Raw genomic sequence first — 12,742 nt, 5'->3', positions numbered from 1 at the left:
TCTCATCTCACTGTATAGTCTCCAAGTATTTCAAAAGCAAAACTCTATCCCTTAAAAAGCCATCTAAACAGGAAAATAGACTTTGTAGGTTAAAAATATGTCTGAATAAGCAATGAAATTTATATAGTTACAAGTCTATCCAGGGATATTCCCATACCTTTAACTTCTCGCTGTCAAGCTGCATTAACTGCTGCCCATCCACGTTCATGGCTGTGAACTCGGTGATGTACTGCTCCATGTTCATTCCCATTAACCAGTGGCAGACTTGCTGAGTGGTCCATTCAGAAATAGGTCTACTGTGCCACTGATTTTGCTTTCCTGTGGTTGTAAATTCATCATCTAATGCCTAACCAATTGAGAAAAGTCACTGTAAGGAATGTTTTACTTGACTATATGTTGAATTCCAGTTGCTAATTGAGTTTGATTAACAAAATGCATTTTTAAGCATATTCTAGCTCCAAAATGACTAAAGTTCTTGAGATCACAGTTTATAGTCTGTTTGCCTAGGAATTTACTACCAACAAAAAGACACTACAACATTCAACACAAACTAAGTCAGAAATAGAGAACATAAATGGTTTTCCCTAAGAAATTATATATAGCAAAGCATTGGCTTAAATTTGATGTATCCTACAAGTGAGCAAGCTTCCTCAGTCAGTTAAGGTAGCTCAATCCTAATGATAGATACTGCCTTACACAGCATCAAGAAGAACCAAGAAGCTCTTCAACTGTATTATTGATTATTGTTAAGTGAAGGAAATACAGAATAAAACCAATTCTAGTAGTAAATCTGATGACAGTTCTAGGTACAGTTTTACTAAATTTGGTACATTTCTAAATAGAGAGGACTGTTTATTCTTTCACCTAATGCCATCATGTCAACATTTTAAAGGGTCTGTTGAGTAGAAGACCATTTCAGAAACATAAGAGCTTGTAGCCTTCCACTGAAAATGCACTTTGCCAGCTCACAGAACTTTTAAAGCTCCCTGCTTCAATTTCAGTTGGCTTCTGAGGGAAAAAGGTGTTGCTGTTCGTCCTGCAGCACTCTATTACTTCATCAGAAAAGAAAAGCTACATAAAAAAGAGCTCAGTGGCTGTGCAGAAGAGATTCTAGTGCGATACTTGAATCGGTATCATCAGAGTTACCTGAACTTTTATTACTATCCAAAATGATCTCTTGCTAGCTCATGACTGAGTATAGGCTGCACTGGACTTGCGGGCTGCTCCACTAGGCAGCTTCTACTCCTTAGCAAAGATATTTACAAAACAGTAGAAAGCATGCCCACTTTTTCCAGGGAGCCTTACACATGTCATTTGTAAACAGAAAACATGGAAATAAGCGTCTTTCTAGTGATAAATTTAAGAGATGACCCTGTAAGTTTCAGGTGAACAACTACAACTCCCAGACCTTGATGAAAAATTTGGGAGAGTTGATTGAATGTAACAAAATAATTCTGGCGACTGCAAGTGAAAGGTAGTGAGACATAGGCCTGTCACACGATCCGATCATACAGTGAACTGGATCTGGGAGTGCAACATGGAACACATCTGAGGTGGAACAAATACAATTTAAAATTTCTGATGTATGAGAGGACGACATTAATTAGAAATGGTTTTGCTTTCCCTGGTCTGTGAAACAAAGGACAATGGTTACATTAGGAGGTAGTGCAGATAAACAGGAACAAGTTTGTAGAGCAGAACAGTTTGTGCTGAGGTCCTAAAATCCATACTACAAGCACTTCAAAGGATTTTCACTTCCAAATAGCTCCAGTCTGGTCACACAGACTCAATAGCCACCAGCAGCTAGGATGCACCAGGAGCACTGCTGGAGCACATCTGATTTGATTTCCAAGATGAATCAAAGTAAGGCAAGTGGGGACAATCAGGAGATTTACTTCGAAAATGAACCGCCAGTCCAAATTAAAATGGCTGTGTAGATATAACAAAGTGTGAACACATCCACCTTCCTGATGTGCAAAAGAAGAATAGTAATTTTCACAAAATAACAGCAAAGGGCTCTAGAAGAGGTTTTGCCTGAAATGTTCTATACCACATCTGTATCAAGGCAAGCTTGAGATGCTTCGCTCAGAGAAAGAAAATCCATTGTATAAATTAGTAAAGGAATTTCAAAATTTAAATAATTTTAGATAACAGTACTCCTCAACCTGACTGTATAAGACAAAGTATCCACTGGTAACTTTGTCTAATACTAGCAAGTGTTCATGAATAATACAGAAAAAAAAGTAAACTTCACACACTTCAAGTTTGACCTCTATCTCAGAGTTGTGTGTGGTCTATCAGCAGCAAAAAATACTACATATAGGTTCCCACATATATACATATACTTCTCTCTATATGTATCTTTAATACATATCTACCTCTATCCTTTGGGGGGTGTATGTCTCTATATCTGTATATATCTCCTTTACACTGAGAAATGTGTAAAATGTTTTATTCCAGTTAGAACTTATTCAATAGTTTTATTTAATACGTGCTAGCCATGCAACTTTGCTTCTGTAATTTCAGAGTATAAGTACTTGAAAAAGGTGCACTCCTGCCAAACAAAGAGGCCCAGATTCATTCATTTCGCCAGGGGAATGCAGTCCCTGACACAAGCCCGGGGGCTCTCTGCACCGGTTCCTCCAAGCAGCATGGACCAGAGCAGCTACACACTGTCCCACAGAGGAATCCTCCAGACTGAGCTAACTCCAGTCTATGCTTTTAGCATCATTAATTGCTAACAAACCCCTCCTACTTCATCCTGGGAAAGACACAACCCTAAAACCAGAGTAAGTTATAGCAAAAACTGAATCTGTTAAACAAACACTTAGACATCATCTCCTTACAGAAGTGAAGGTGAACAGGAAGATATTTAATCCTGTATAATTTGGATTTTTCACTACTGCGCAAGGGAAAAGCTCATCTGTAACTTTTTTTTCCAGAATGTGAATAGGAAAGTGAAAAGTGTAGAAGAATAGGATGAACACTGATTTTTGAGTAGTGCTTATTGTTCATTGAGTAATACATCTACATCATTTTCTAATTTTACTGTCCTTCCAGAGGTAGAAGGACTGTCCCAGGCTGTTTGCACATCAGAGTTACAGTCATCAAAACAGCCACCACACACAGAAAACATCAGCTGCAAATTCAGAAAGCTGAACTAAAACTATTTATATGGTATGGAAGCATGAGAAAACACGCAGGTGATTCAGAAAGCAAGTCCAGAAATACTGAAGGTTCTAAAGACAAAAATACAAAAACCAAGGAAAAACAAATGCCTTCACACCATTGAACATATTAAAAGCTTTACCAGGGTAGGAGGGATTACCAGCGAGCTCGCTAACCAGCTGTGAGCAGAGCTGCCTGTCCTCTAACCAGCTGGCTGCCACCAACCCAGCTCTCACCAGCCATTGCCTCCCCAAAGTGCCTGAGAACCCACCGGGCAGAGGCAGACCCTGCAGTGCTGCTCCCACCTGGGCTTCTAAGAGATGTTTCCATCTCTAGTCTTCTAACAACTCAGGATTTGCAAGGCAGCATGCAGTAGCCTGTTCCTCTGAAAGTACAGCTTCTCACACTGGCTAGCATGGTATCTGCCGGATTTTTCTGAACTCATCCAAATAACAAGCACCTGATAGAAATCATACTTGTGAAGAGCTTAAGTTAAGGATTTGAAATATCAAAAATTGCTATAAGATTGGTTACTTTTTTCCTATTATACCACTAATTAAACAAATCCCAAGAATAGAACTACCTATTTTTCTTCACACACACACTGCCTTTCCAGAAGAGAAAACAGCTCAGAGTTTATCATTGTTCTCAGAACAGACCCTGATAATCAATATAATTACTGAAAAGGTACAAAACAACTTTCATTGTCCATATGCATAAGCAATATATGAACTAGGGAAAACACTAGAATCATCACTGTACACATGCACAGTTAGTAATAGACAACATTTCTCCGAGTTTTATAACCAGCAGTTTACTGAAAGCTTTAACACTGATCAAAGAACAATCTTCAAAAAGATATTTAGCTTTGCTAAAATCTTACGATATATATACTGCTTGAAAGTTTTAGAAACACTTATTGTGTTCATGAACCACTCAACTTAAAAAACTGCAGGGAGCACATATTAACTGGAGTTCCTCTGGTTTCCCTTAGACCGATGACTGTCATCACTGATAAAAACCCACAAGAAATTAATCCACTACTGAAACATGTAAACTACTTAAATGATTTTTGACATCTCAGATTTTTGTTAGTGGTTTATAGCATTGTTTGTAAGACTGTTCTGAGTTTCTATATATTACTGGAATATTCTAAGATTTTCACCAAAGCCTGGTTTAAAATAGCTAAAGAACTCCCACATTCATGAGCCACCATTTAATTTTTTCTTCTAACCTTATAACTTTCAGTTTGGTTAGTCCTCTAACCTGCGTCTGGAAGATGACTGTGTTCAGCTGTTAATGATGACTCCTAGTCTATAAAGGATTTAATTTATCAAGATATCCATCAGTCAAACACCAAATGAGACAGTATCTCAGAATGTTACCAAAGTGTGGACTTCAGGTTCCACTAGCAGGCAAAGGAGTTAGTTTCCCAGGGGAATGAACACTGACTTCCAGGTATCTAAGTTTCTAGCTATATATCGGAACCACTTCATTCTGCATTGTTTTGGGCTTTGGTTCAATTTTTTTGTGTGTATTTTTGTTGTTGTTTCTTTTTTGTTTGTTTTTAATTTAGATGAAATTTTATGGTAAGACAAACCTACACTGATGTGAAGGTAAGATCAAAAGTGCTGCAGTTTTCATTCACCCAGGAAGTTGCTTTGAATTACATGAGCAGAAAGGTGTTGTATGTAAAATTTAAAACTGCAATTTGATCAGAGAGTTCATTCCATTTTTTATGATATAACTAGGATCAGAACACAAAGGCTAACATGGCATCTATTAGTCCATGTCCTTAGTTCAGTTAAAGCTTAGGAATCTTTACAATGCTCTTCAACATGAAAATATGGAAATAGCGGTCTAGTTTCACATTACACAAATCTGTTTCTATTAAACATGCTCTAGTGTGAACAACAACATTAACAAGACACATATACACACTTTGAAACTCACCTCATTTGAAGAGAAGGTTAAAGTGTGTGAACGACCTGACAGATTTGGTTCTGTCACTAACCCTGAAAGTTCACAACTTGGCTTGCTATGGTATGTATCATCTATGACAATTCTACTCTGCAAACAAGTGGAAATAACGTTTTATTAACTCACTCCTTGGAAAAGCAGGTCATAAGGTGACATTCTAGTAATTTTGAATTTTGGTAAAAAAATACTATGACTCAGTTATCTTTAGATCACATATGAAATGCACTCACTACATCAAGCATCTGACTTGTTTTTGTCAAACTTCTGAATTCAAAACCACCATAACAAATTTAAAGCAATATCTCCGATGAGGGCACCTTGTGTGGAGAATCAGTCATAACCTGAAATTGTGTTAAAGTACATAAGAAAATACATGCGATTACTCTTTCAGCAGGCACACCACACTCAGGGAGCAGCAGTTTATGATTCGGTTTGGCAGATTATTCATGCTGAGTTTGTATTCAACTGAAACCTACACAGGCACCATGAATGTGCTTCAGAAGGTGCTGTTCTGTTGGCGAGATAAAAATCAAAGTCCTAATTGTTTATGGCCATTAAGGTTCCCATGGCACTGTAGTGCTCCCAAAATGTAAAAAGTTTCTGAACACAAGAACTAGGCTTAGACTCCATAGTTGCCCACTACCAAACCACTGTAGTTGAACAAATAGGCTGTCTTTGCTGACATACATTGAGAATTGGAGTAGCTAGAAGCTTTCGGCAGTTTGCAGATCAGGGTTTAAACTAGATCGTGAACAGAGAATATAGACCTTATCAAAGGACAAGCCTTCCTAAAATTTTATATTCTGATTTAAGATACTGTATTGTATTTCTGTTCATTTTAACAGCTTCCTTTACCCAGAGTGGTGGTAGATGCCCCATCCCTGGAGACATCCCAGGCCAGGCTGCACGGGGCTCTGAGCAACCTGAGCTGGTTGAAGATGTCCCTGCTCATTCCAGGGGGGTTGAACTAGATGACCTTTGAAGGTTCCTTCCAACCTGAACTATTCTATGATTCAATTTCGAGGTGGCTGCATTTGAGGCACACACTCATGTCATCTGAAAATTACCTTGATATGAAAAATACCGCACAGATGTAAAATACCTTTAGATCAATCTTTATAATAAATGAACTGTATAAAACTATGTAAAAATCTTAAAGTACTAAATATTGTAAAAACACGATAATAAAAATTCTAGAAGTTAAACAATTACTCAGATGTCTTTTTAAAATGGTTAAACACTGTAAATCTACAGCAATTATGCGGTTTGACAGCCTGAATTATTTTCAAAATGGAAAATTCTTCTGAAATTAGATTTTGACAAATTTATTATTTTAATACATTAAGTACTATTAATTTTTTAAAAAACCAATAGTTAGGTAACAAAGTAAAATTCAGGTTAGTAATACAACTAGTGTAAGAACTGTCATATTGAAATCATATAAAATCTTTAGGCACCCTGCTGCCTACAAATGGTAAGCAATTATTTACCATTATTTTCTCTAAGTCCCCAATCAACTAACTATACTTTGTAAGGATGCCATACCATATTTATGTAGAAAAAAATCTGAGATCCTAAATTAACCTGACGTTAAAGAAATTTTTCTCCAAGAACTTATGCCCCTATAAGAGAACTATGTTTTTGCAGTTGTCTTCATTGAGCACTTCTGTATTTTTGTTCTGATTTCAGTTTAAACCTGAACTCTAAATTTTCTAGATTATTCTATTTTTGTTTTGGGGGTGGATACTCGATCTTTGCTCTCCCTTTCACTCTAAATTACTGATGTACATTTCCAGTCTTAAAACAACACCACCAAACACCACCAAACAAACAAACAACCCAAACCCCACACCCACAAACAAAAAAACCCCACAAACACAAAACCCAAAATAAAACGAAGACAACCAACAAAATCCACACCCTCACCATCCCACCCTCCAAAAAAACCCAAAACCAAAAAAACCAACAACCCACAAAAACCAAACCACAACTTGAGTTTTCCTGCTACCTCTTCAAAGCATGTGGTACTGTGCATGACTGAAAAATGGTATTCTATTTACCATGTAGATCTTTTTATTAATTACATTTTAGGGACTTCTTCAATCTTTTAGATGTTAAAAGTATTACCAGAAACAGCAGACTACTTTATCCGTCAACCTATTCTCAAATTCAATTTCAACCCAACCTGAAAATCTACTTAGGAGCTTTTCTTTTAGCCAGCCTCAGTTCACTCCTCCTACCTTCGCAGAGTAATCAAGAACAATTCAGAAACAAAATTGTACAAAAAAAAAAAAAAAAAAAAAAAAAAGACAGGATATTTGAGAAAAATATTTAATGAGACCTTAATAAAAATATGAAGAAAACATAGCCAGAAGTAAAGCATCTCAGCACCAGTTGTAATGTTTTCTCCTTCCCATGCTCCTATTCTGTTTAAAGTAGTAGTCATTTCCCTTTAAGGATTTAGAGCCAGTTGCAAAGATTTTTGATTATCGAAGAGCACACAATTTGGATAGAAAAGGTTTTATAGGTATGTTTCCTAAGGTTTAAGACACTAGGATATAAATAGTTTACAGCACAGTGTTCTTCTTTGCACCAAAAATGGAACACTGTATACAAGTCTACAGAAGCTAAATAACGCCCTGGAAAAATAATAAATATTAACAGTATGTATGTGTTTGTATTGTATCAGAGAATGGGACTAAATCAAAGGGCAGATTATGTAAAGGGACTAATTTAAGAACTGTGTCATTTAGAAATCTCATAAGGTTAAACAGTCTGCAAACACTCAGATTACAAGATTTTAGTTCTTGTGTTCCCGTTTTTCACAAGCAAAAAGAAGTTGATTCATTACTTTGCCAAATTATAAGTTTAAGACTAACTTCAGTATCATTTTAAGAAAACAAAATCCTTCTAGGTGCATTAAGTTTAAGAGGCAAATTTTGAAGAAAGAAAAAAGTTAAATATAATTACATTCCTTACACGAACAATATTAAAACACAACTACAAAAATTACACACAATGTAAAAGACTCAATAGAACAGTTTGAGATTTTTACATGACAAAGTTCTTATTTTAGGGTTTCTACTTTTACCTGCTCTTTAAGAAATGCTTTCACCTGATGGTATGGGATACTACAGACATAAAAGCAAGAAATATTATGGAGTTCACATCAACAAAAAGGAGTGTTCTTTCCTTAAATTCTGGGAGGATGATTTTGTCCCTGCTGTTGTTTTGCTTTAGTAACAAGACTCACTGCTGAGTGGTCAAGCACATTTCTTTCTCAGTTTTAATGTCTTTTCACAGCAAGGTTTACCAGCCAAAACCTTGTTACTGTAACACAAACTTAATGATCAACTGCAGGTTAAGATCCACAAAGATGAGCCATTCCAAGCAGTAGCTACTGTCACACTACCTTCTTTATAAAAGACCCCAAATGTTGCAAAGTAAAAATAGCCTGACTTCGGAGAGGCTGAGTATGATTTTAGGATCATTTAATGTATGAGAATCCATTCTTTAACAGGGTCGACTTTCTACCATTTTACAAAGCAGGAATATGGCTGAAGACTTGTGTGTTCTTTGCAACTGGCAGTAAGGAAAAGAGCGGGAAGCAGCAATTACATACTGGAACATGAGAAGGAAACAAAAAATAAAACAATAGGCAAGAAACCAGCTGGATAATCAACTTAAAGTATACAACGACGAGAAGAAAGGGCTATTATTTCAGGGCAATGTGGAAAGGAAGAGTGTGCTCAATCTGGTAAGATTGATACCTTTTTAATTGCCAGAAAGAGTGTCTATATAAACACATTAAGGGGTGCTTAAGCACATTAGAGGTGCTTATAACAGAAATGCAGCAGTGGAACTACATACTATACTCAGAAAAAATATTTGAATCAGATAGAAAGGAAGAATGCAGGGGTGACCAGTGGGTTCTTCTGAACCAATGATTTTGAAAGCTGAACCACAGAATGTTTATCTATATAGAAACCATCTCTTGATAGCTTCGCTGCAGCCTATTAAGAGATCAACCATGCACTCCTATTTAGTCAAAAATAGTACCAAAGTGTCTGCCTATCCCCTTCAACATGGATCTTGTAGTCCCAAGATCCTGAGGTTATTTACAGAAACATCTTTTGGCCACTACATGCCTCAACAGAAGCAAGCAATGCAGGAGGTGGAAATACACAACACTGACGCACACTGGACAGTATTCTCTGAAGTGTCATTCTATAACACTTCAGAGGTTAAAAAACTCTTCTTAAGTTCCTGTGTTACAGTAACCTATTGTATTGTTCTAAAACCACTCTCTGTATTTTTTACAAACTATGTATGCAGACAACTTACTCCTGTGTCACAGGGAATGTAAATTCACACTAAGAAAACAGAAGATAATTTAAAAAAAAAAAAGGTATTATAACAGCATTTTAGTGCAATCAGCATCTGGAAACATGGAAAGCCAACTTCTTGTTATCTGCCATCTGTGCAAAATATCAGTGACTTCATGGACTACAACCCAGCAAGTTTCTATTCCAGATTTGTAACTCATTTCTCTCTAATATAATAACACAGAGGAAAAGTGAAAAGTGAAAGGATATTTTAAACAACCAAAGTGAAGAAAAAGTGTGAAACTCAAGAATAAACCTAGCTTATGAGGTTACTCCAATAGCTACAATTTTGAACCTGATGAAATAATCCAAAGGAAACAAGAGTGAAGGTAAGTTAATAAGACTGTTAGTAACAGTCTTACACTGAAATAGGTTTTAACAAAATATTTAGACAGTGGACACATTAAACTTTTTACTTCTTACAGCCATTTCTTTTTAATAGTTTAAACCGTAAAGATGAGAACTTCATAGTTACACACCTGTAGCCTCACTCTTAAGATCTGGTTAAAAGGCTTTAAATTATTAGAGCATTATCAATTACTCAGAAGCAGTTTCCTAGAAGAGAGAGTATTCTGCAGATGTGTCCCTCGGCTTTCAATATTAAATTAGTTAATGAAAACCGGGACACTATCTTCATCCACCCCTACATACCAGTATATTAAGAACTGGTTGGCCAGCTGCCTGGGAAGCTGACCTCTATTTATGTACACTTCCTCCAAGTATTAGACTGTATTAGACAGGTAAACAGATCTGGCTTTTAAAACTAAATCCAGTGTTACTTTTACCATTATAAACCGGTGAAAAAGCATACCCTGTGATTGTTCCTTAGATGCTACTTCAGACTTAATAGCCTCCACTGACGCTTCAACTCAACAGGAAGGAATGGGAACACTCACACTGATGTTTTTACTTTACCAAGACACAACGCTTAAATATTCAAAGCACAAATCAGTCATCTTTACCTTGCTTCTATTCTTCTCTTGACCATGTTCAGAACTGTCCTGCCCACTCTGAATAACGTGCAGGCTGCTACTAGAAACCTGAGGCTCTTTGTGGCTGTCTCCAAACCAAGAGAAAGGCATGCAAGTAGGAACAGGGGAATCTGAATCTGATGCAGATAGATTGTTGCCAGAGTCCTCCAACAGTTCTCGGGAACCTCTGAAGTAAATAGATTAAATTGTATTTAAACAAGAACAGCAAAAAACCCCACCCCGCCCCATAAACAGCCCCCCAACAACAAATTCAAACCACACACCACTCATTTTTACCCATTCCACAGCACACTTGATATTTAAAATTAAAACTGATACTTGCCTTTAAATATCTATGGAAAATCATTTGAGTTATTGAACAACACAAATTTAAGAGCTTTTACAGTATTTCACATAACAATTTAACATTATCAAATAATTTGCTAACTTAATTTACTCAACATCCATCTTCCTAAGCAAAATATAGTTTTATTTTTAAGATAGGGTACAACGTGTTAATCTTATGAGCCACTTTAAAATGTAACCCTGCTTTACTCTTTCCTCTATACTATTCTATGTATTTTTTTTACTTCAGGAGATTATTAGTTCATCTCCACATCACTACATTAATCTTCAAAGAATTTTGCCACTGTTATACTTGAATGTACTTTAAGGTCAAACAGTGATTCTGTGATAGCTTTAAAGAGATTCTTAGATTAAAAATTTTAGGAATGCAGCATACATGTATTAAACAAAACAAGTACCTGCTATCCAGAGAACCTCTTAGATTTTCTTTTTCTTGTTTCTTGCCCTTGCCTCCAGATTTCCGTAATCCACTGAAGTGAAAAAAACCCCAATTTTCATGAAGCATTTACATTTACACAGTGCAACTTTTTTTTTTTTTTTTTTTTTAAATCGGCAACATTTACACAATGCAACATTGACTTCAACAGTTACAAACCCCCACATTAATGTTGTTACACAGAGCAGATTATGCATGCAATTAAAGAAGTACTGTCATTCATATTTTATTGAAGAACCATCGCAGAATTATTAAAATATCTCTCAAAGACCACATATAATCAAAACACACACAGAAAATCCAAAGAAACTTAGCATATTGTGCATGCAACCAAAAGGAAGAACACCATTTTATTTCTATATGAATGTTCATATGCAATGCAGAGTGACTTGAACTAAGTCACTAATTACAATCTCTGTGTGTGAAGTAAGTTCTCATTTTCATGTTATATATTATGATTTATTTGTTGTGGTACCACTCTGAGCCCTCAATGTTAACTGCTTCAACAACCTTTACAGCTGGCTCCAAAGGAGCAAGACCTATTGCATAAAGGAGCAACTCTTCTCCCAAATCCCCAGAGTTCAGTTACCACCCTGCATTTCCAGATAATAGGCAGCTTGCACTTTTGTTTTACCCCTGTTCGCAATCCCCTCTTCTAAATGAAATTCAGAAATCTGCTCATCACTGCCACCCACCAAACCTGATGGAACGACGCCTCTACTGTGGGAAGAATTAAGGCAAGACAGATGTCAGACTTGTCAGACTGAAATGCCAGCAGGACATAACACTAGAGTCTAGGCTCCAACAGTACATCGTGATAAAACTACGCATGGATTTGCAATTTAATTCATAGAGAAATTGTGTCTTCAGGTAAGAACTGAAGAACTCCAAGAAATTATCTGAGGGGAAAAAGGTGCAGATAAACTAAATCAAAATGTGGTAGAAACATAAATGCAACATTACAAATTCAAGATGAAGAAGATTCTGTCCAGGGGTGTTGCTATGAAGTAGCATTACTGGATTTCCTCCACTTTTTTTTTATTTAGAGAACATGATATTCTCCAAAAGTAACACTGAAAACTATTTACTTCCAAATGAATACAAGTAAAATCTTACCCAAAATCTGGAAATCTCCTTTTGGACTTCCCTGATGATGTTCCTTCATTTGTTTCTACTGTCTTGTCTTCATTTTTCTTTTCTTCTGCTTTTCATAGAAGAGTGAAAAATAAAAACATTATTCTAAAAACACTTGCCAGTTTCAAGTACTTAATGATGATGCTTCTAATAAGATACTAAAACCTGAGTAACAGTGTTAAAATTCATAATCACACATGCAGATACTAGCTGGAAATACTACAGCCATATCAATGTAAGTTGGACTTTCCCAGCATTCTGGCTGTGCTGTACCATTGAAAAGTGGCAACACAACAGTTTCT

The 12,742-nt window shown here is 36.3% G+C and overlaps 1 protein-coding gene across 7 annotated transcripts in view; it reads right to left on the bottom strand.

The window, feature by feature from the left end:
* Positions 1–12,742, bottom strand: part of LOC135990246 (neurabin-1-like) — a 55,358-nt gene that overhangs the window by 2,658 nt on the left and 39,958 nt on the right. For 4 of the 7 annotated variants that reach the window (XM_065637766.1, XM_065637767.1, XM_065637768.1 and 1 more), the window contains 5 exons: positions 12,423–12,510; positions 11,269–11,340; positions 10,496–10,691; positions 5,122–5,238; positions 158–346 (listed from right to left, as the gene is read on the bottom strand). In XM_065637766.1, coding sequence (XP_065493838.1) covers positions 158–346; positions 5,122–5,238; positions 10,496–10,691; positions 11,269–11,340; positions 12,423–12,510 — 662 coding nt within the window. The remainder of the gene's footprint in view (positions 1–157; positions 347–5,121; positions 5,239–10,495; positions 10,692–11,268; positions 11,341–12,422; positions 12,511–12,742) is intronic. The other 3 variants (XM_065637769.1, XM_065637770.1, XM_065637772.1) reach the window with 3 other exon arrangements.

Source organism: Caloenas nicobarica, chromosome 6 (genome assembly GCF_036013445.1).
Source record: "Caloenas nicobarica isolate bCalNic1 chromosome 6, bCalNic1.hap1, whole genome shotgun sequence".
Lineage (NCBI taxonomy): Eukaryota > Metazoa > Chordata > Aves > Columbiformes > Columbidae > Caloenas > Caloenas nicobarica.
This window is presented reverse-complemented; position numbering and strand designations above follow the sequence as displayed.